The 23,725-nt window shown below is 48.5% G+C and overlaps 1 protein-coding gene across 1 annotated transcript in view; it reads left to right on the plus strand.

Moving 5' to 3' along the window:
- AXIN2 (axin 2) overlaps positions 1-22,584 on the plus strand; it is a 32,320-nt gene extending 9,736 nt beyond the window's left edge. Inside the window, 12 exon segments of the mRNA XM_077460664.1 lie at positions 631-674; positions 677-732; positions 4,576-4,606; positions 4,609-4,679; positions 4,681-4,716; positions 6,632-6,790; positions 6,792-7,114; positions 7,329-7,505; positions 7,753-7,974; positions 9,086-9,160; positions 14,296-14,457; positions 20,003-22,584. Of these exon segments, the coding sequence (XP_077316790.1) occupies positions 631-674; positions 677-732; positions 4,576-4,606; positions 4,609-4,679; positions 4,681-4,716; positions 6,632-6,790; positions 6,792-7,114; positions 7,329-7,505; positions 7,753-7,974; positions 9,086-9,160; positions 14,296-14,457; positions 20,003-20,129 (1,483 nt within the window). The 3' untranslated portion in view covers positions 20,130-22,584.
- The last annotated feature ends 1,141 nt before the right edge of the window (positions 22,585-23,725 follow it).

Genomic DNA, 23,725 nt, shown 5'->3' on the forward strand with positions numbered 1-23,725 from the left:
ATCAATACATCATCAATAACAAGCTATCATACTGTATACATTTAGATCCTGCACTGGGAAAGGGGACAGTCTCTTGAAGTATCCATTATGTGTGAAGGAGAAGTTTGCCCCTGCTGGAGAGTTTGTAGAAGTATCAATACATCATCAATATATCACATTGTATATCACCAATACATCATCAATAATAATCTATCACACTGTATATATTTAGATCCTGCACTGGGGAAGGGGACAGACTCTTGAAGTATCTGTTATATGTAAAGGAAAAGTTTGCCCCCTGCTGGAGAGATTGTAGAATTCCAATACATCATCAATAACAATCAATATATCACACAGTGTACTTCTAGATCCTGCACTGGGGAAGGGGACAGACTCTTGAAGTATCTGTTATATGTAAAGGAGAAGTTTGCCCCTGCTGGAGAGATTGTAGAAATACGAATACATCATCCATAACAATCAATCAATACATCGTCACTCTGTTATTTGTATGAAGGAGAAGGGAAAGCCCTGGGAAAGGGGACAGAGTGTTACAATGTAACGATGTTCTGACATACATGTTACAATGTTGTAGTCTCCTCCTCCTGGGATTGGCGCTCTGATTAAGCCGCCATGTTTCGTCTGTTTTTTCAGGGACGGGATTCCGCCGTACCGATCGGGCAGCAAGAAGCAGCTACAGCGGAGATGCACCGCAGCATGAAGGCCAACGGCCAGGTGGCTCTACCTCACTTCCCAGTAAGTGTCACCGCTGTCATGTGACCACACACCGATCAATAATCAATCAATGAGCGCCACTGAACTCATCAAATCCCCCCCCCCCCCATTCCATCAGTCATGGCGGAATTTTGTTGCTGATTGATCAAGAAAGAAAAAACGGTGTGCTGTGAGAACCAATCAGAATTTAGATAAATTAAATGATGTTTTTTTTTTATTAGATTGATTTTCTATACGATCTTATTATCGATCGATTTTACTGTGTGGGGGAAAATACAATTTGTGGATCATAAAGCGTTCCGTGCATCCTGCGCCTAACGATCGTCTCATACAATTCGCTTTCCTACAATCGCATTTTCCACCCAGACTGATCGGGTCAGTTCACTGAAATCAGTCAGGTTAATCGATCGATGACACCGTGTGTGTCTGTACAGTAATCATAGATCGGGTATTAGTACGGCCGATATTGGAATTGATAACTCATAGATGATATCTTTGGATCAATACGTTTTTTTAGTTGATTGGAAACAATACCGGTGTGTGTCTCTCCTGACCGCGTCATGAAAATGCTGCTTTCCTGGCTGTCCCTGACCCCCCCGACCTGGAACAAGAAGCCGCAGCTCCTGATCTCAATACATGAAGTGTCAGTGTGACAGCCAGGCAACTGGCATTTTCCAATGGAAGTTGTTGACTTTGGCCTGTAGAGGTCTCCTCTGACCCCTGAGAGCGTCGCTGCCCCTGGTGGTTCTCTTGTGGTACACGCCTCCCGCCCGCCATGTTTACAGGTTGGCATAGTGTGTTGGTGGGGTGAGGGCACCATGGAGGGGCGTTTGTTGGTTGTCATGGTGATGTGTGGATGGAGATGACCTATTGGAGGTGTACAGGTTGACGTTTTCTCACAATGGTGATGTGGGAACAGTTGGGGGGGGGGAGGGGGGATGGAGAGACGGGGGATGTTGTCCTCCCTGTCACCATAATAAGAGGTTATTATATCCAACGTTAGACTTCCCAGCCAATGAGCGCCATGCCAGGACCGGGGACATGGGGAGATCTGTGTGATAGGAGAGTGGCGGCTCTGCCCCCTGCAGCATAGGGAAAAAGATCGTTCTGTTCCAACAGCTGATGGTCCAAATATATATATATGTATAGAACACATGACATTCAGGTGGTCAGGTGTAGTATATACTATGTATTGTGTCCCCATCCCCCCACCATCCAACACTATTCCACCCGACACCCTTCTTCCATCATTGGAATGACTCCTCTAATGGTTACCGTAACTCCCCAATATCTCCTTCCCCTCCCCAATTATCTCCATCCCCTCCCCCCATTATCTCCATCCCCTCCCCCATTATCTCCATCCTTTCCCCCAATATCTCCATCCCCTCCCCCCATTATCTCATCCCCTCCCCCCATTATCTCCATCCTTTCCCCTCATTATCTCCATCCTTTCCCCCCATTATCTCCATCCCCTCCCCCAATATCTCCTTCCCCACTCTCCCCGCAATATCTCCATCCTTTCCCCCCAATATCTCCATCCTTTCCCCCAAATCTCCTTCCCCTCCCCCCAATATCTCCTTCCCCTCCCCCAATATCTCCATCCCCTCTTTCCCCAATATCTCCTTCCTCCTTTTCCCCAATATCTCCTTCCCTCCCCCCCAAAATCTCCTTCCCCACCCCCCCAATATCTCCTTCCCCTCCCCCCAAATATCTCCTTCCCTCCCCCCCAATATCTCCATCTCCTCCCCTCCAATATCTCCATCCTTTCCCCCCAATATCTCCTTCCCCTCCCCCCAAATCTCCTTCCCCACCCCCCCCCAATATCTCCATCCCCTCTCCCTTTTAAATCTTTCTCTCTCCCTTTCCCTCCTCTCTCTCTCTTTCCATCTCTCTCTCTCTCTCTCTCTCCTCTCTCTCTCTCTCTCTCTCTCTTCCATCTCTCTCCCACCACTCTCCCCCTTTTCCATCTCTCTCTCTCTCTCTCCTTCTCCATCTCTCTCTCTCTCTCTCTCTCTCTCTCTCTCTTTTCCATCTCTCTCTCTCTCTCTCTCTCTCTCTCTCTCTTTTCCATCTCATCTCCTCTCTCTCTCTCTCTTTTTTCCATCTCTCTCTTTTTTTCCATCTCTCTCTTTTTTTTCCATCTCTCCCTCTTTTTCCATCTCTCCCTCTTTTTTTCTCTCTCTTTTTCCATCTCTCTCTCTCTTTTTCCATCTCTCTCTCTCTTTTCCATCTCTCTCTCTTTTTCCATCTCTCTCTCTCTCTCTCTCTCTCTCTCTCTCTTTCTCTCTTTTTTTCCATCTCTCTCTTTTTTCCATCTCTCTCTCTTTTTTTCTCTCTCTTTTTCCATCTCTCTCTCTCTTTTTCCATCTCTCTCTCTCTTTTCCATCTCTCTCTCTTTTTCCATCTCTCTCTCTCTCTCTCTCTTTTTTCTCTCTCTCTCTCTTTTTCTCTCTCTTTTTCCATCTCTCTCTTTTTTTCCATCTCTCTTTTCTCTCTTTTTTTTCCATCTCTCTCTCTTTTTTTCCATCTCTCTCTCTTTTTTCCATCTCTCTCTCTTTTTTTCCATCTCTCTCTCTCTCTCTTTTTTTCCATTCTCTCTCTCTCTCTCTCTCTTTTTTCTCTTCTCTCTCTCTCTCTCTCTCTCTCTCTCTCTCTCTCTCTCTCTCTCTCTCTTTCTCTCTCTCTCTCTCTCTCTCTCTCTCTTTTTTTCCATCTCTCTCTCTTTTTTTCCACCTCTCTCTCTTTTTTTCCATCTTTCTCTCTTTTTTTCATCTCTCTCTCTCTTTTTTCATCTCTCTCTCTCTCTCTCTCTCTTTTTTCCATCTCTCTCTCTCTTTTTTTCCATCTCTCTCTCTCTTTTTTCCATCTCTCTCTCTCTTTTTTCCATCTCTCTCTCTCTTTTTTCCATCTCTCTCTCTTTTTTTCCATCTCTCTCTCTCTCTCTCTCTCTCTCTCTCTCTCTCTTTTTTCCATCTCTCTCTCTCTCTCTCTCTCTTTTTTCCATCTCTCTCTCTCTCTCTCTCTTTCTCTCTCTCTCTCTCTCTCTTTTTTCCATCTCTCTCTCTTTTCTTCCATCTCTCTCTTTTTTCATCTCTCTCTCTTTTTTTTCCATCTCTCTCTCTTTTTTTTCATCTCTCTCTCTCTCTCTCTCTTTTTTCCATCTCTCTCTCTCTCTTTCTCTCTCTCTCTCTTTTTTCCATCTCTCTCTCTCTCTCTCTCTCTCTCCTTTTCCATCTCTCTCCCTTTTCCATCTCTCTCTCTCTCTATCCCCTCTCTCCCGCTCTCGCCCATTCTCTATCTCTTCGCAGCCCCCGTTATTCCCGTCTCCTCCTCGTTCCTCGCTCTCTCTCCCCTCCCTCATCGCTGTCACTGTCATCTGTCGCTGCGCTCCTCTGTCGTCCTTTGATCGCACGTCTCTTTGTACGGCGCTCTCTGCAGTCTCCTCTGATTCCAACTGTCTCTCTCTGACCACCTTGCTTTCCCTGGCTCTCTCCGCTCACTCGTCTCCCCGCCTGTCTCCTCCACCTCTCTTCTCTCCTCCGTCCCCTCCCCTCTCCCGGATTTTATTTGATGTCTGACAAGTGTCTTTGAAGATTTGCAACTACAGAGCAGCTCCTGATAGGCTGGTTGTAGTACAGAGGGAGCAAGCGGGGTTCCTCACAGTGTAACCAACCTGCTAGTGCCGTAGGCGAAGGCTGCTGGGCAGTATGCCTCTCCGTGAAGCCACTGCGCTACCTCATAAATATCCGAGCAGTCGCACAGCCGAAGCGCTCTTCTCTCTCGCTCTCCAAGACGCAGCCGAACAGATGCAGCTCCGGCTAAAGCATGTCTGACTCCTCTCCTTCTTCCCCCCACTCTCTGTAGAGGACGCACCGGCCGCCCAGAGAGATGACCCCATCGAGCCGGCCATCTTCGCCGCCGAACTCATCGCCCGGCTGGAGAAGGTTAAACAGGAACAAGAAAACCATGAACACGCTGGAGGAACGACTGCAGAAGATCAAAGAGGTACGAGGCATCTGTCCCGCCATCCGCTCCCCGTGTCCCACCTGTCTTCCCTTTGTATTAATCAGTGCCGGGAATTTTCACACTCCTCGTCAATACGTCTTCCCTCTGTGTGTCTCCAAATATCAATAGCAGTGATCGCTATCGCCTCTGTCGCATTCTTCTAGTACCCAACCCCCACTTCAATAGGGACTCCATGGTCATGGTCCTACGGCAGTGTCTTCTAAAGACCTGACCTGTCCCAGTGTCCCGGTACTCAACACCCCCCCCCCCTTCCATAGTGACTCCATGGCCATGGTCCTACGGCAGTGTCTTCTAAAGACTTGACCCGTCGCAGTCTCCCGGTACACAACCTCCCCCTTCCATAGTGACTCCATGGTCATGGTCCTACGGTAGTGTCTTCTAAAGACCTGACCTGTCGCAGTCTCCCGGTACCCAACCCCTTCCATAGTGACTCCATGGCCATGGTCCTACGGCAGTGTCTTCTAAAGACTTGACCCGTCGCAGTCTCCCGGTACACAACCTCCCCCTTCCATAGTGACTCCATGGTCATGGTCCTACGGTAGTGTCTTCTAAAGACCTGACCTGTCGCAGTCTCCCGGTACCCAACCCCTTCCATAGTGACTCCATGGCCATGGTCCTACAGCAGTGTCTTCTAAAGACCTGACCTGTCGAAGTCTCCCGGTACACAACCCCCCCCATTCCATAGTGACTCCATGGTCATGGTCCTACGGCAGTGTCTTCTAAAGACCTGACCTGTCGCAGTCTCCCGGTACCCAACCCCTTCCATAGTGACTCCATGGTCATGGTTCTACGGCAGTGTCTTCTAAAGACCTGACCTGTCGCAGTCTCCCGGTACTCAACCCCCCCCCTTCCATAGTGACTCCATGTCATGGTCCTACGGTAGTGTCTTCTAAAGACCTGACCTGTCGCAGTCTCCTGGTACCCAACCCCTTCCATAGTGACTCCATGGTCATGGTCCTACAGCAGTGTCTTCTAAAGACCTGACCTGTCGCAGTCTCCTGGTACTCAACCCCCCCCCCCCCCCTTCCATAGTAACTCCATGGCCATGGTCCTACGGCAGTGTCTTCTAAAGACCTGACCTGTCGCAGTCTCCCGGTACTCAACCCCCCCCCTTCCATAGTGACTCCATGGCCATGGTCCTACGGTAGTGTCTTCTAAAGACCTGACCTGTCGCAGTCTCCTGGTACTCAACCCCCCCCTTCCATAGTGACTCCATGGTCATGGTCCTACAACAGTGTCTTCTAAAGACCTGACCTGTCGCAGTCTCCTGGTACTCAACCCCCCCCCCCCCCTTCCATAGTGACTCCATGGTCAAGGTCCTACAACAGTGTCTTCTAAAGACCTGACCTGTCACAGTCTCCCGGTACGCAACCCCCCCCACTTCCATAGTGACTCCATTGGTCATGGTCCTACGGCAGTGTCTTCTAAAGACCTGACCTGTCGCAGTCTCCCGGTACGCAACCCCACCCCCTTCCATAGTGACTCCATGGTCATGGTCCTACGGCAGTGTCTTCTAAAGACCTGACCCCCATCACCATGATGTGATATATACTTGGTGGTCCTGTGTAGTGTTTTTTTCTTAACAAACATATATGGAAAGCATTGCCCGTAGCAGTCTGGTTCCTTCCACTATAGGTCAGCAAGGAAGAACTGTCGGGTATTTGAGTTGGTTGGTTTTGGTTTGCCGTATTTTGGAGCAGTCAATGTATAGGATTTGCTTGTTGGTTATTACTGAGTAATGTGCAAATTTTAGTAACCCATTACAGCCAATCACCAACCACAGTTGACCACCTTCCGTAAAGCCATTGCTTTCTGTGGCTTCTGTTCTTTGCCAACACTTTTGAACTTGTGGTTTTTCTGCTTGTTGAGGATTCGAGTTTTGTCCTCTTGACAGGAAGAAGAACAAGAAGAATGTGAATCTCCCAACTGCTTCCAGCCCACCCAGGACGCCTCTATCCCGCCCCAACAGCCGCTGGCTCTGGCATCTTCTGCCCCCTGCGAGGAAGACCCTCAAGCCATCTTAGACGACCACTTATCCCGAGTCCTCAAGACGCCCTGGGCTGCAGTCCCCAGGCGTAGGCAGATCCCGTTCTCCTGACCGTTCCCGCCCCCTACGGCCTTCGCTACCGACCGCAGCACTTTCCGCGCCATGTCCCCTGCTGGCCAAAAGCTTTGTTACCAAGCAGACTACCAAACACATCCATCACCACTACATCCACCACCACACAATGCTGAAGACCAAGGAGGAGATCGAGGCGGAGGCTGCTCGTAGGGTGCACTGCCTGTGTGCCGGATCCAATGACTACTGCTCATATGTGAGGAACCGGGCGAATGCCAAGGGTGTGGACCTGTCCCTGCTACACGTGGAAAGCACAGGGTAAGTCACAAATCTCTTGTCTGTATGTAATGTGTAGAGGCCTCTCTCTGCCATATCCAGCAGGTGACCCTCAAATAAACAAAATGCTCAAAAAAATGAAAGCAGCAATGTGTTCATCAGTAGAGGAGTTCAAAATGGCCGCTCTCTGGTCTCCGCTCACTCCGTATTGTGTAATTATTGTGTTACAGCCTTTTCCTTCTTTCTTCTATCTCAGCAGTCGCGCCGGAACCTTATCTAGAAGGAACTGCAAGACCATGTCAGAATATTCAGTGGAGGGCATAGACGGCGCAACCGTTATATACCAACTGCCAATGGAAGGACACGTACCAGCAACGTGGCAGCGGGTGGTGGAGTCCGAGACGGATCGACAGAGCAAACACAGATCTCACAGGTACGACGTGGAGGTGTTAACCTCTGAAGGCCTACAAGCCTCTTCTATGCTAATTCCGATATTCTGGGGGGGCTTCTGTGACCGGCCATGTGAGCCTCTAATTAAGATGGCTGGTGCTGCAAAATATCTATATGACATCATAGACTGAGTATTGAGGTTTTCTTGTAGAAGAGTTTTAATGTCAGGGTTATTTGGGGGTTGACATTGTGTCATGTTCATACATTGACCCTTGATGCCTTCTTTTCAGTGCGCAGAGCACCAAGAGGAGCGCAGCGGCCTGTGAGACCCCTCGAGCGTCCTCGGCGGAGAGGCCGGCACGCCATCAGCAGTGGCTCAACGGAGTCGGCCACCCTCGACCGTCTTCACATCCTCTGGTCCAGGACTTGGCCGTCTCGTCGCCCAGCACTCTGGCTCAGCTAGAAGAGGCCTGCCGAAGGCTGGCGGAGGTCTCCAGACCTTCAAAGCAAAGGTAAGAACTCGCCGTTACTCCGAGGCCCCCGGGCCTCCCAAGCTGTCCATCGCCTCATTCAAATATGGCTTCCCCCGGAGAGGAGCATTCCTCTCTTTTGAATATCATAATACCCTCCCCCCCCCTGTACTGACTTGTACTTGGAGAACGCCGCGTATTACAGGTGAGCAGGACGCTCCCACTTCAAAGACGACGCCTCATCTTTTTCCCCCGCTGTCATGCTCTGCCCCCCCACGTCTCTCTCCTCTGCTCCCGCCTTTATCAGGCCTCCGCTTGCGCGGCGTCCAACTGTCAGCACTACCTGCTGCTGCTGCAGAATTTCCTGACATGAAACGCACAGCGTGAGCTTTCGCTTCTGTGCTGCGTGTGATTTTTCTTCCCATCTGCCCAGAAACTTTCTGTTTGCGTTCTTCATTTGCATTTTTTTACAGCGAGGCGGCCAGAATAAAAGCAGAAAGAGCGTAATAAACACAATGATAATATATATATATATATGCACAACTCACTTCCTGAGCCGTGAGGAGGCTTTAACCCATTCCCACACCCCCACCAGTCCTGCAGATCACACGTCGGTCATGGGGGGTGGGTGCGCAGCTCAGGTTTTCATCCTAGACCTTTGTAACCAAGGAATTGAAGTCTGACTTCTGCATATCGAAAGGGTTCTTTATTGTAAGAGCTGGTGGCCTCTTCCCCGGGACGTGGCTATAGTTGGCTAAACTGGATGTGTTTGTAAATGCACAGCGTTATCAGAAGAGTGATCAGAAATCAATCTTGGTTGAACTGGACGGACGTGTGTCTTATTTCAACCGGATTAACTATGTAACTACAGCGCCTTGAAAAAGTATTCATACCCCTTGAGATTTCCCACATGTTGTCATGTTACAACCAAAAACGTAAATGTATTTTATTGGGATTTTATGTGATGGACCAACACAAAGTGTCACATAATTGTGAAGTGGAAGGAAAATGATAAATGATACAAATAAATATGTGAAAAGTGTGGGGGGCACATCTAGAGAGGGTTTATACTTTCTGTTCAGGATTTTTTTAAACATTTTTTGTTGCATCTTTTTTTTAACCAAATTAATTCCGTCCTGTACGTGTCTTCCAGGTGCCCATCCAGCAGTCACCAGCGGAGTCACTCAGTTCCCTGCCAGCCGGGAACTTCCACCCCCCAGCATGAAGAGTGAGTAAATCATCATACAGTCATGACTGCCATGTACAAAGGTGGGGGGGGGGGGGGTTATCTGTGGCCAAGCGGTCAATCACTTTTCAGATGAGTCGCGGGGTCTGGTTTCTTCCCTTGCTGGGATTTGTAGTTCAGTGGTGCGTTATTTGATAGGTGTGTGCCCTAATCGTGTCTTCTACAAAACCACCTTTGTGTCACCAGGGCTGGTGCAAGGATTTTTGACACCCTAGGCAAAACCTCATTTTGCGGCCCCCTCCATGGCTCCACCCCTGACCCCCTTTGTCCTACCCATGTATACGGTAAAGATGGCGGGGGGTGGAGGTTTTTGCGGCGCTTCTCCACCCACACCTGTGCCTCTGGACAAATAGTGGCGGCACCAGCTCACAGGTATATGGACAGGCTAGGGTAATATATGGACAGGCTAGGGTAGTATATGGACAGGCTAGGGTGGTATGTGGACAGGCTAGGGTGGTATGTGGACAGGCTAGGGTGGTATGTGGACAGGCTAGGGTGGTATGTGGACAGGCTAGGGTGGTATGTGGACAGGCTAGGGTGGTATGTGGACAGGCTAGGGTGGTATGTGGACAGCCTAGGGTAGTATATGGACAGGCTAGGGTAGTATATGGACAGGCTAGGGTGGTATGTGGACAGGCTAGGGTAATATATGGACAGGCTAGGGTAGTATATGGACAGGCTAGGGTAGTATATGGACAGGCTAGGGTAGTATATGGACAGGCTAGGGTGGTATGTGGACAGGCTAGGGTGGTATGTGGAAAGGCTAGGGTGGTATGTGGACAGGCTAGGGTGGTATGTGGAAAGGCTAGGGTGGTATGTGGAAAGGCTAGGGTGGTATGTGGACAGGCTAGGGTGGTATGTGGAAAGGCTAGGGTGGTATGTGGACAGGCTAGGGTGGTATGTGGACAGGCTAGGGTGTTATGTGGACAGGCTAGGGTGGTATGTGGACAGGCTAGGGTGTTATGTGGACAGGCTAGGGTGGAGAGATGGGGGAGATCAGAAAGTAGGAGAGAGATGGAGGGGGAGGGGGAAGAGGTGGGAGGAGAAAGGGGAATGAAAGAGGGAGAAGGGGGTGAGGAAGAGAGAGGTGGGTTAGCGAGAAAAATAGAGGGGCGAGAGAGAGAGAGTCACACTTGGGTCACACAGGAAATTTCGATGATAAGATGTACAGTGTCCCCATCTTCAAGCCATGCATAGGGTCCCTCGTTATAAGACATACAGTGCCTCCCATCCTCCCGAAACCCGGTGGGGTTTTCATTATAAGATGCATAGCGCCCCCATCCTTGGGACACACAGGGGGTTCCCCATTACGGAGTACAGAGTCTATACTCATCCTCAGGTCACAGATTAGAACCCTCATTATAAGGCACACAGAGCCCCCCTCAGAGCAGAAAGGGGATTCCTAATTCTCAGGTCACAAAGTGTGCCCATCATTACGAGGTGTACAAAGCCTTCATCCTCAGGTCATACAGGGGGCCCACATTATAATATGTACTGAGGTCCCCATCCCGAGGTCACACAGGGGTTCCCCATTATAAGTACAGTGCCCTCCATCCTCAGGACACACAGGGGTCTCTCAATATGAGTGCAGTCCCCCTAATCCACATGACAGAGGCTCCCCCATTGTGAGTACACTGTTCCTGCTCACGACACATGGGGCCCCCTATTATATGAAATACAGCACCCCCAGATGACCCCCTACCACCGTGATCATTAGTATGGATCTGCCCTCCTCCTATGGCCATAAAATATGGAGCTGCCTCTCCTCCCACAACCGCTAATATGGAGCTACGCCCTCCTCCCATGACCATTAATATGGAGCAGCGCCACCTCCCATGGCAATTAATAAGGAATTGCCCCTTACCTCCATGACCAATAATAAGGAGCTACCCCTCCACCTATGACCATTATTATAGCGTTGGCCCCTTTTGTGGCTTTTACATTCTCCATTATTCTGGGAAGACTTTCCACAAGATTTTGGAGGATGTCTTTAGAAATTTGTGCCCATTTGTGAGGTCCGGTACTGATATAGGATGAGAAGACTCACACAGGAGGCCCCACGTTGGGCACCACTATATATAAATATAGTGGAGCACCAAAATGAAAAATCTGGACTGAAAACGGAAATTCAGATGCACTTGGCTGAAAACTGAAACCGAAATGGACAGTTTTGAAAAAAAATGTATATTTTTTTATATTTAATTGTAGTCGACTTTTTAATTAATAGCATACATTTAAATATTTATTTATTTGCAGCCATTATTGGCATGTTTTCGGTGCCCATTATCGGCACCTTTTTTTTTTTATCGGCAAAATGCCATTAGCCCTGTTTTTAGCCGAACATTTTCGGCACCTGATACATATCGGTGCATCCCTACCAAAAAAAAAAAAAAAGACCTGGCTAACAATTGGCATTCCAAATCATCCCAAAGGGGTTCAGTAGGGTTGGAGTGACAAGGTTGGAAGAGCCAATTTACTAAAATATGTTTGTATGCTATAGGACCCTTCCCTGGAGACACCTCATCGCCATCATTTGTCTATGCGGTGTATTCTTACACCTCTGCTGTGCTTCTACCTGGAAATTGGGAAAACCTGCTATTTCCTGGTCTGGGAGGTGCTACTGAAGTGTGTGTGTGTGCGTGTGTGTGCGTGTGTGTGTGTGTGTGTGTGTGTGTGTGTGCGTGTGTATGGTGTGTGTGTGTGTGTGTGTGTGTGTGTGTGTGTGTGTGTGTGTGTGTGCAGCGAGGAACCAATCAGGGCGATGTGTGGTGCAGACAGAGTTAAGCACCTCGATGAGTGTAATTACAGGGCCTTGCTATCGTTATAACTAGGATCGCAGCTACAGCGGGGCTAATCGTGGCCTGAATAATTAACGCCGCTCCGTGCTGCCCTCTTCATCTTCACAACGCCGCAAGCTTTGAAGTCCGGCCATCAGACACCTTTCATTTTTAATTGGCTGACCCTGGGACCCCCAGCTGCCTCCACATAGAAGGCTTTGGGTTTTTTTTTTTATCTTCTCCGAGCCAGAACTTCATCTGTCCGTATGTCAGAATCTTCCCCTGGCTTTAATCCTCCGCTGTTAGAATTTATTGGACCAGTTTACAATTTTTTATTTTTTTTGTCTAATAATTAAATTTTTCATTCCTGGATCTGTGACCAGCCCCTTACCAATGATGGACTTCAGGTGTCTCCAGTGAAGGTTCCTTGTAATCCTCCATCATACAAAGACATTGTAACCAGTTGTGCTCTTCTGTCCCCGTCCCGTCCCTCCCACCATCCCGTCCCCCCCACCATCGTGTACAAAGCCTGCTCCATAAAGACATGGTCTGACCTGCTGGGGGTGGAGGAACTTGAAGGCCTACACCAAGCCCTGACCTCAACCCTACTGATCACCCTTGGGATGAATTGAAAGCCAGTTGTAAGCAGGCCTTTTTTTTTGGTGCCCAATGTGGGACCTGGTATGCGAGTCTCGTTTCCTTATCCAACTTCAGTCCCCGACCTCACAAATGGACACAAATTGTAAGAAGTCTTGCAAGAAGAGTGGAGCCAGCTCCATAAAGTCATTGCGTGAGCAGTTTGGTGTGGAGGAACTGGAGTGTCCTGTACAGAGCCCTGACCTCAACCCTACTGATCATCTTTGGGATGAATATGAGTGCCGATTGCGAGCCGGCCTTTTTTTTTGGGTGCCAAATGTTAGGCCTGATGTGTGAACCAGGTCTTCTCATTCAACAGTACCTGACCTCACAAATGGGCACAAATTCCCACAGACACCCTCCAAAACCTTGTGGAAAGTTTTCTCAGAAGAGTGGAAGATATTGTAGCCACAATGGGGCCGATCCCATATTAATGGTCATAGCGAAGGGCCAATCCCATATTAATGGTCATGGGGAAGGGGCAATCCCATATTAATGGTCATGGGGAAGGGGCAATCCCATATTAATGGTCATGGGGAAGGGGCAATCCCATATTAATGGTCATGGCGAAGGGCCAATCCCATATTAATGGTCATGGCGAAGGGCCAATCCCATATTAATGGTCATGGCGAAGGGCCAATCCCATATTAATGGTCATGGCGAAGGGCCAATCCCATATTAATGGTCATGGGGAAGGGCCAATCCCATATTAATGGTCATGGGGAAAGGGCCAATCCCATATTAATGGTCATGGGGAAGGGCCAATCCCATATTAATGGTCATGGGGAAGGGCCAATCCCATATTAATGGTCATGGGGAAAGGGGCAATCCCATATTAATGGTCATGGGGAAGGGGCAATCCCATATTAATGGTCATGGGGAAGGGGCAATCCCATATTAATGGTCATGGGGAAGGGGCAATCCCATATTAATGGTCATGGGGAAGGGGCAATCCCATATTAAAGGTCATGGGAGGGCAATCCCATGTTATTGGTCATGGGGGGGCATTCTAATATTAATGATCATGAGGGGGGGCAATCCCATGTTATTGGTCATGGAGAGGTGTGGTCAGGGTTCAGCAGACTTTTAGTCATTTAGTTAAAGTAGAAGGAAAGGCTGCACAAAAATATCACCTGGTAAATGTTCTTTACCTGTTGCTTTTATACTCCCACAGACATTTTTTACTAAATTGCCATGTAAATATGGTTTTCTTCTGTTTTCTTTGTGGTCAAGTGACCGCAAAGCACCAATGCTGTTCCCTTCCTTTGGCATTGTTTCGGGTGGAGGCCGCAAACTCTCTGCCCGCTGACAACGTCCTGGAGCTGTGGATGCCGGCGAGTGATGTCATTGCGCTATGGGATTGGACAGCGTTGTTGGCGAAGCAGAGCCACAGGAACCAGCCTGAGTCATGTGCCCATCTAGAAGAAGAAAACATGGATTTAGCTGATGATTTAGTAGAAAACAACTACAGGAGTGTAAAAGTAATGGGGGGTAATAACATTTAACAGGTATGTTGTTGTGTAGCCTTCCCTTGCAGTAAAGCCACCATCAATGTTGTGAAGCCGATGTAGTGGGAAGCACAACTGTCGGCCTCCTTTGGTCCACCATGGTATTGATGACCAGGACATGCCTTCGTTTCCATTACCTGTATACACACAATGTATTATAATAATAGTAATAACAGTTTTTTTTTTTCATCTGCAGACAAAAAGAACCAAAGAGACAGCCGGCTGCCCCTCCCCCCGGAGAGCTGACGGTGACATATTTCTTCTGTGGGGAGGAGATCCCGTACCGGCGGATGCTGAAAACGCACAGCCTGACGCTGGGTCACTTCAAAGAGCAGCTCAGCAAAAAAGGAAATTATAGGTACGAAGCCAGCACTATTCCCGTGTAAGGATTTCCCTCCGACAGTGTGAGTGCAACTTACCCAACCCTACCTCACCCCCCACCCACCATCACCAGACTCCACCTCCCCACCCACCATCACCAGACTCCACCTCCCCACCCACCATCACCAGACTCCACCACCATACCCATCACCGATTAGCCCAAATACAAACTGTCTGTGTTTGCCCTACGGCAGGCATTCCTCTTGTTCTAGTTGATGTGGGGGCAGCACAGACATTTCATATTTCTTTATTGTACTCATTTATCCAGCACTGACCAATGATGTCATAATAAACAATGAGATCTCTAGTAGCAGTTGGTCACATTCAGCTGGACTTGGTCTCCAATATTGAAGATGTTTTAAAGCTTCTCTAGTGTAAAAGCTACATAAAAACGCAATGCAATGATCTGCAAATCTCATAAACCCGGATTTTATTCGCAATAGAAAACTTATCAAATGTTTAAACTGAGAAAATGGATCGTTTGAAGTAAATAAAATCAGGCAATTGTGAAATTGATGGCAGTAACACATCTCAAAAAATTTGGGACATGGGCACCAAAAAGCTGACAAGGTAAGTGATCCTGACAAGGAAGAGCTGAAAGAACATTTTGCCACTAATTAGGTTCATTAGCAACAGGTCAGTAACATATTGGGTATCAAAAGAGCATCTTAAAGAGTCAGAGTGTCTCAAAAGTAAAGATGAGACGAGGTTCACCAATCTATGAAAAGCCGACTTTTAAACCTCTCATCATCTACAGTACATAATATCATCAAAAGATTCAAAGTATCTAGAGAAATCTCTGTGTGGAAGGGACAAGGCCCAGATGCAATATTGTATAACGGTGATCTTCAGGCCCTCAGATGGCACTGCATTAAAACCAGGCATGATTTTATGATGGACATTGCTGCATGGGCTCAGGAGTATTTCCACCATCACTGTCTGAGGACACAGCTTACCGTGCCATCCAGAAATACAAGGTAAAGCTCTATCATGGAAAGAGGAATCCATATCTGAACATAATCCAGAAATGCCACCATCTTCTCTGGGCCAAAGCTCATTATAAAATGGTCTGTTGCAAAGTGGAAAACTGTCCTGTGGTCAGACGAATGGAAATTCGACTTTCTTTTTGGCAACTATGGGCGCTGCACCTTCCAGAATAAAGAGGAGAGGTGCCTTCTAGCTCATCAGCTCTCAAATCAAGAGCCAGAATCTCTGATTGTATGGGGGGTGGGGCGTTAGTGTGCATGGAATGGGCAGCTTGTACATCTGGAAAGGCACCATGAATGCTGAAAGATATCCAGGTTCTAGAGCAGCATATGTTCCCATCCAGACAATGTCTTTTTCAGGGAAAGCCTTGTATATCTCAGCAGGACAATAGAATCTATGACAATAGCATGGCTTCCTAGTAGAAGAGTCCAGGGGCTTTACTTGCTGCCTGCAGTCCAGACCTTTCACTAATTGAAAATATGACAAAGAAGACCCAGGACTGCTGAGCATTTAGAATCCTATATCGGGCAAGAATGGGACAACATTACTCTCTCAAAACTCCAGCAACTGGTCTCGTCAGTTGGGAAAAGAAGAGGGGAAGCTACACTGTGCTAAACATGGCCTCACCCCAACTTTTTTGGAATTTAAGTTGTACTTTGCCAGCTTTTTGTACCAACTTTTTTGTGATGTGTTGCTGCCGTCAATTTCACAATGACCTGATTTATTTTCTTAAAATGGCCCATTTAAATATTTGGTATTTTTTTTCTATTTGCTATTGTGAATAAAATCCGGGTTTGACATTTACAAATCATTGCATTCTGTTTTTATGCAGATTTTAACATTTTGGAACTGGGGTTCTATTTATATCCACACAGGTAGCACAAACTCCTTAAACCAGTCACCATGGAATGTGTCAAGGTAGATGATGTTTGTCCAAGAATAGGATAAGAAGGATAATAGTTGGCGGAACCTCCTGTTCTACTTAGATCATCCCATCCTTCAGGGTGTCTGCATAGATGTTAATCCTTCCAGTCACATGGCTGAAGGTGTAAATTGTCCAATGTCCAGTTCAGAGATGGTAAAACATATGTTGAAGACAGATAGTGATGAGGCCTCCACCTCTTTTCAGGGATGGTTGCTCCAGTTTGAAGTAGATGGCTTATTTCAGGCCTCTCATGAATCATTTGCCTTCTCTGTCCAAAATGTGAACCTCGCTGACCTCAAAAGGGTGTCCTTTTCTTTAAGGTGCAGGAAAACAATCCCACCCTGTAGAATTTGTCCTCCCATGCTGAGTCTTGACCTGTAGAATGTGTCCTCCCATGCGGAGTCTTGACCTGTAGAATGTGTCCTCCCATGTGGAGTCTTGACCTGTTGAATTTCTCTTCCTTTTTTGAGTCTTGACCTGTAGAATGTGTCCTCCCATGGTGAGTCTTGACCTGTAGAATGTGTCCTCCCATGTGGAGTCTTGACCTGTAGAATGTGTCCTCCCATGTGGAGTCTTGACCTGTTGAATTTCTCTTCCTTTTTTGAGTCTTGACCTGTAGAATGTGTCCTCCCATGGTGAGTCTTGACCTGTAGAATGTGTCCTCCCATGTGGAGTCTTGACCCGTAGAATGTGTCCTCCCATGTGGAGTCTTGACCGGTAGAATGTGTCCCCCCATGTGGAGTCTTGACCTGTAGAATGTGTCCTCCCATGCGGAGTCTTGACCTGTAGAATGTGTCCTCCCATGTGGAGTCTTGACCCGTAGAATGTGTCCTCCCATGTGGAGTCTTGACCGGTAGAATGTGTCCCCCCATGTGGAGTCTTGACCCGTAGAATGTGTCCTCCCATGTGGAGTCTTGACCTGTAGAATGCGTCCTCCCATGTGGAGTCTTGACCTGTAGAATGTGTCCTCTCATGTGGAGTCTTGACCTGTAGAATGTGTCCTCCCATGCGGAGTCTTGACCTGTAGAATGTGTCCCCCCATGTGGAGTCTTGACCCGTAGAATGTGTCCTCCCATGTGGAGTCTTGACCTGTAGAATGCGTCCTCCCATGTGGAGTCTTGACCTGTAGAATGTGTCCTCTCATGTGGAGTCTTGACCTGTAGAATGTGTCCTCCCATGTGGAGTCTTGACCTGTAGAATACGTCCTCCCATGTGGAGTCTTGACCTGTAGAATGCGTCCTCCCATGTGGAGTCTTGACCTGTAGAATGTGTCCTCCCATGTGGAGTCTTGACCTGTAGAATGTGTCCTCCCATGTGGAGTCTTGACCTGTAGAATGCGTCCTCCCATGTGGAGTCTTGACCTGTAGAATGTGTCCTCCCATGTGGAGTCTTGACTTGTAGAATGTGTCCTCCCATGTGGAGTCTTGATCTGTAGAATGTGTCCTCTCATGTGGAGTCTTGATCTGTAGAATGTGTCCTCCCATGTGGAGTCTTGACCTGTAGAATGCGTCCTCCCATGTGGAGTCTTGACCTGTAGAATGCGTCCTCCCATGTGGAGTCTTGACCTGTAGAATGTGTCCTCCCATGTGGAGTCTTGATCTGTAGAATGTGTCCTCCCATGTGGAGTCTTGACCTGTAGAATGTGTCCTCCCATGCGGAGTCTTGACCTGTAGAATGTGTCCTCCCATGCGGAGTCTTGACTTGTAGAATGTGTCCTCCCATGTGGAGTCTTGATCTGTAGAATGTGTCCTCCCATGTGGAGTCTTGATCTGTAGAATGTGTCCTCCCATGTGGAGTCTTGACCTGTAGAATGTGTCCTCCCATGCGGAGTCTTGACCTGTAGAATGTGTCCTCCCATGCGGAGTCTTGACCTGTAGAATGTGTCCTCCCATGTGGAGTTTTGACCTGTAGAATGTGTCCTCCCATGTGGAGTCTTGACCTGTAGAATGTGTCCTCCCATGCGGAGTCTTGACCTGTAGAATGTGTCCTCCCATGCGGAGTCTTGACCTGTAGAATGTGTCCTCCCATGCGGAGTCTTGACCTGTAGAATTTCTCCTCCTATGTTGAATCTTGGCCTGTAGAATTTGTCATCTTGTTTTGGGTCTTGGCCTATACAATCAGTCTTCCTATGTTGGGTCTTGACCTGTAGAATTTGTCTTATGTTGAATTTTGATCTGTCAAATTTGTCCTCCTATGTTTTGTCTTGAACTCTAGAATTTGTCCTTTTATTGGGGCATTTGCTTGTTGGGAGGATGCTTCATCTCTCCAGTATACCGATCTTTGTATACCTCACTACACTGCACTGCATATACCGGGGGGCTTTCCTCATGTTTTAAAGTTGGGTCTGCAAATACACAGGCAGTTTTCCTGACACTCCAGGATGAATATATTCCCTGGGTATTCTGCTTCTCCCCTCTAAACAATGGTTGTTTTTTTGCTTGACCTTGTGTATGCTTTAATGAAAGGCCACTCCTAAGATATATTATGAGGGGTTCCCACCATCCCTGTGCTGAGTTCCCGGGTCTGTACACCCGCTGTGCCCATTATGAGGGGTTCCCACCATCCCTGTGCTGAGTTCCCGGGTCTGTACACCCGCTGTGCCCATTATGAGGGGTTCCCACCATCCCTGTGCTGAGTTCCCGGGTCTGTGCACCCGCTGTGCCCATTATGAGGGGTTCCCACCATCCCTGTGCTGAGTTCCCGGGTCTGTACACCCGCTGTGCCCATTATGAGGGGTTCCCACCACCCCTGTGCTGAGTTCCCGGGTCTGTACACCCGCTGTGCCCATTATGAGGGGTTCCCACCATCCCTGTACTGAGTTCCCGGGTCTGTACACTCGCTGTGCCCATTATGAGGGGTTCCCATCATCCCTGTGCTGAGTTCCCGGGTCTGTACACCCACTGTGCCCATTATGAGGGGTTCCCACCACCCCTGTGCTAAGTTCCCGGGTCTGTACACCCACTGTGCCCATTATGAGGGGTTCCCACCATCCCTGTGGGATTTTATATTTTTATTATGGAGAATGTAACAGGAGGAGCCATATCATGCCAAGGTCGGAGGGGTCATGATGGAACCATGGTGGGAGATCTCACCCCTAGAGTCTCTGGGAAATATTAGACACCAGCAGATAACTCTCGTCAAAGAAATTGAACTTTGGATAGACTGACACTTTAACAGGTTATTTTTGATTGGTTGCTGTGGGTTCCCGCCTCCTCTGGGAATTCCATTCCTGAACAGGCTTAGTGTTTGCAGCTTCTGTAGATCTTTATTGGGTTTTGCAGGAATTGGAAGCTCTCAGCACGTGGCCATTGGTTAGTATTCAGAAAAGGGAAAATGGTGAACGTTTTGGGCCATTACTAGGACGTTTGGCTTCAGGCGCCACTATATTACAGAGCGTTCCACCCATTGAAAGGTGCAACCCTGCCCCCCCCCCCGGGTACCTCTTAGCTGGTGTGTCTGTTTTCAGGATAACCTCACCTGGGATAATAATCCCCCCCCCCCACCACCATAGACCTTTCTAATACAAGTATTGATCCAGGATTGATGTTTGGATATTATGGGCTGTGAAATGTTCCCACCCCCTCAATGCCTCTCTTCTCTTCCCCCGCAGGTATTACTTTAAGAAGGCCAGCCAGGAATTCGAATGCGGCGCTGTCTTTGAGGAGATCCGCGATGATGACGCCTTCCTCCCCACCTACGAGGGCAGAGTGCTGGGTAAGGTGGAGCGCATCGACTGACATCCCTGGTCACATGGCCTGATCCGCGGCCCGGCGGGAGGAGCAGAGTATGAGGCCGATGCATCTGGTGAAGAGAAGAGACTTTACCATGGTGGACCAGTAGGATGGCGGAGGAAGGGAGATGGATCTGTGAAGATAAAATGTACTTTCGGTTTATTTATTGTATGGAAAGAGAGAACCACTATGCGCACCGCCTGTAAAACTGTGGAGGAGCTCCTGGAAAACGCTGGCGGGCGGACGGAGCGGCACACAGAGCCGTGTTTGATATTTATTGACCTGGCGGAGCTTTCTGTGACCTTTTGCTGCTTATCGATCGGGAGAGACTGTGGTGCTCCGCCATGATCTGCCCAGATGCCGGGTGGGAGGCAATCGCTGCTCCTGGTGCTTCCATTGATGAAGGTTTTTGGGGTATTTTGGAGGCATGTCACGCTGGTGAGCATTGAAGCTCTTGCCTTTTCCTGTGTTGCCGCTCCCTCAGGCAATTAGGCTGCTTTTGGCCATCTTGTTGGAGGAAGTGACACTGTAGGAGCAGAGGAGCGCTCTCTGCCGCCAGTGTGATATGAGCCTTGGCGTGCCGCTGCAGGGGTCATTGGAAGGTTGACCTTCAGCACCTTAGAACTTCATTTCAAGGGGCACAGAATCCTTCCACAACCTCCTATCCATACAGTGGCGGTATGTAAGTAAGGAGGGGCTAGTGGCTGTTTGTAAGAAGGGAGGGGCTTAGCTGGAAAGGGAGGGTCTTAGCTGGGTGTGGCTCTATTGTTATGACGTCCTGAATGTGACCGGTCCAGGAGTAGCATTGCCTTCCGGCCCTCTGTGCTGCAGGTCATTCCTCCCGGCGCTCTCTAAGCTAAACAATTGAACTTAATGCACGAGACTTTGGTAGGACTGAACAGTGTGGAACGGCCCAATCACGCACCACCGTTCTGCCGGGAATTTCATGCTGCTTTGTGAAACGTTGGCAAATTCTTTTGCGGCACTTTGCCACGGTGTCGCTGTGCCTTTTCTGTTTTCCTTTGTCGTCCCTTTTAATTTATTCCCCTTTTCCTATTCCCACCTCCCCCCCCCCCCACCATCGTGTCACCTGACCAAATACTCCAGTGTTTTAATTTATTTTCCGGTTGGGTTACGGCACACCGGGATTTTCAGAAACTTTCCCTTTGCAGACTCCAAATGTCATTGAGCATGGATTGTGTACCAGGGGTGCTGGTTGTCCTAGGGACCTGTGCATGTGCTATATGACTGCAATGGTGGATCATTTGGGTTCAGGATAGAGCTATAGTATGGGTGACACCTCAGCATGCCTGGAAGCTCCAATGCCCAATTATTTCACCAGTCATGGCCACCTTGAGACCTCCACCATCCCCAATTGGTGACACCTCACCATCTTGCCTGGCCTCAGCACCTCTGGAAGCTCCAATGCCCAATTATTTCACCAGTCATGGCCACCTTGAGATCTCCACCATCCCCAATTGGTGACACCTCACCATCTTGCCTGGCCTCAGCACCTCTGGAAGCTCCCAGGGTTGTCAACTGTCAGTAAATTCATGGACAGTTTGTGAAATCTGTTATTTTTACAAACTGTGAATTTACTGACAGTTGTCAACCCTGGCTCAAATGTCCAATCCTTTCACCAGTCATGGCCACAATGAGATCCCAGCCCTCCCAGATGGGTGACACCAGACTTAACATGGTTGAGTCTTTCTATATGGTCAGAGCGTTTTCTGGTTCCTTTTTGTCTAAGCTGTAGATAGAGGTGCCCCCAGCAATGGTGACATGACCTTTGACCTTTAGACACAGTCCCCTATGATGTCATCAGCAGAAACCTCTACTCGAAGAGGGCCGCCATTGCTGACCTCTTTTCAATGGCTTCAATATCCAACAACTGAAGTTCTGACATCCAGGTCATGGACTCTGCAATTTTCAGGAGGTCAGCATTGGCCGCCATCGTCTTCCTCTCAAAAAAGGCTTCTTGCAAAGGTGAATCTGTCATGCAGTCGTGAGGGATACGTTCCTCAGCCAATGACTGGACCAAGATTTGAGACCCTTCATGTCTCCCGGAACATGGCTTCCCCCTCTGGGTGTACGCACATCATGGCGGTTATTATTAAACACCTCCCCCCCCCAAGGACCCCTTCTGGGGTAGTCAGCCTGCATGATATGTGTGTAGATATTGCCCCGTGTACAGTCCAGTATCCGTGCCTGGTGGTGAGCGATCACCGTTTATAGATATTACCCCCTCATCGGCAGGGTTAGAATCTCCCCTTCTTCTGCGAGGGGTTATTGTATATCATATATATATATAAATATATATATATATAAATAGAATATATGCCTCTTTTCATATGTAATTCCAGCTCTCGGCATCCTGTGCAGCGTATGGTGTAAATGGTACCGGAACTATTCTGATGAAGAGATGTAGCATTTATTAAAAGTTTTCTATTTTTCAAATCGATCCTCGTCTCTTGTGTGTTGCAATCACCAGCGGGGTCAGGGGAGAGGGGGGGGGAGGTACTGTGCGCAGTGGGTGGGGCTTAGCTCCTCATTTTTCCTATTCGGGTAGAGGTAAACCTTTAGTTTGCTCTGTGTGTGATTTTTAATCCTGTTTTCACCTTTCTTCTATCCTGGAATTGCTGGTCTCCAGCAGCCTCCTATGGCCAATTCCGGTCTACATGCTTCCCATCATTGCTCTGGCCCGCCTTCCTGATGGGGCCAATGACTGACCAGGGAAGCATGGGGATGAGGACTAACAAACAGAAAGGAAGTTCTGCTAATTATAATGAGCCACAGACCTTAAAACAAGGAGGGGAATCGACTACAATTGAAGAATCCAGCTTTGCTTGGCAAGCAATCCACTTCTAGCTTTCGTTTTCAAACCTTAACTTAACCAAAAGAAGAGCGAAGCTGATTGGTTGCCATGTACAGATGCTCCAGTTTTAGTTTCTTCTTCCCCCCATCATAAAATGAGCCCCTGACAACCCACCGGCAATAGAAATTACAGATCGGTCACATAAACACACCAGGGTACCCCCACACTCAGCACACATGGGGGATACCACCCAAGTCCAATCTACTGGGGTACCACCACACTCGGCACACATGGGGGATACCACCAAAGTCCAATCTACTGGGGTACCACCACACTCGGCACACATGGGGGATACCACCAAAGTCCAATCTACTGGGGATACCCCCACACTCGGCACACATGGGGGATACCACCAAAGTCCAATCTACTGGGGATACCCCCACACTCGGCACACATGGGGGATACCACCAAAGTCCAATCTACTGGGGATACCCCCACACTCGGCACACATGGGGGATACCACCAAAGTCCAATCTACTGGGGATACCCCCACACTCGGCACACATGGGGGATACCACCAAAGTCCAATCTACTGGGGATACCCCCACACTCGGCACACATGGGGGATACCACCAAAGTCCAATCTACTGGGGATACCCCCACACTCGGCACACATGGGGGATACCACCAAAGTCCAATCTACTGGGGATACCCCCACACTCGGCACACATGGGGGATACCACCAAAGTCCAATCTACTGGGGATACCCCCACACTCGGCACACATG

This window comes from Lithobates pipiens, unplaced genomic scaffold (genome assembly GCF_037356315.1).
Source record: "Lithobates pipiens isolate NorthernLeopardFrog02 unplaced genomic scaffold, aLitPip1_a1.2 Scaffold_28, whole genome shotgun sequence".
NCBI classification, from domain to species: domain Eukaryota; kingdom Metazoa; phylum Chordata; class Amphibia; order Anura; family Ranidae; genus Lithobates; species Lithobates pipiens.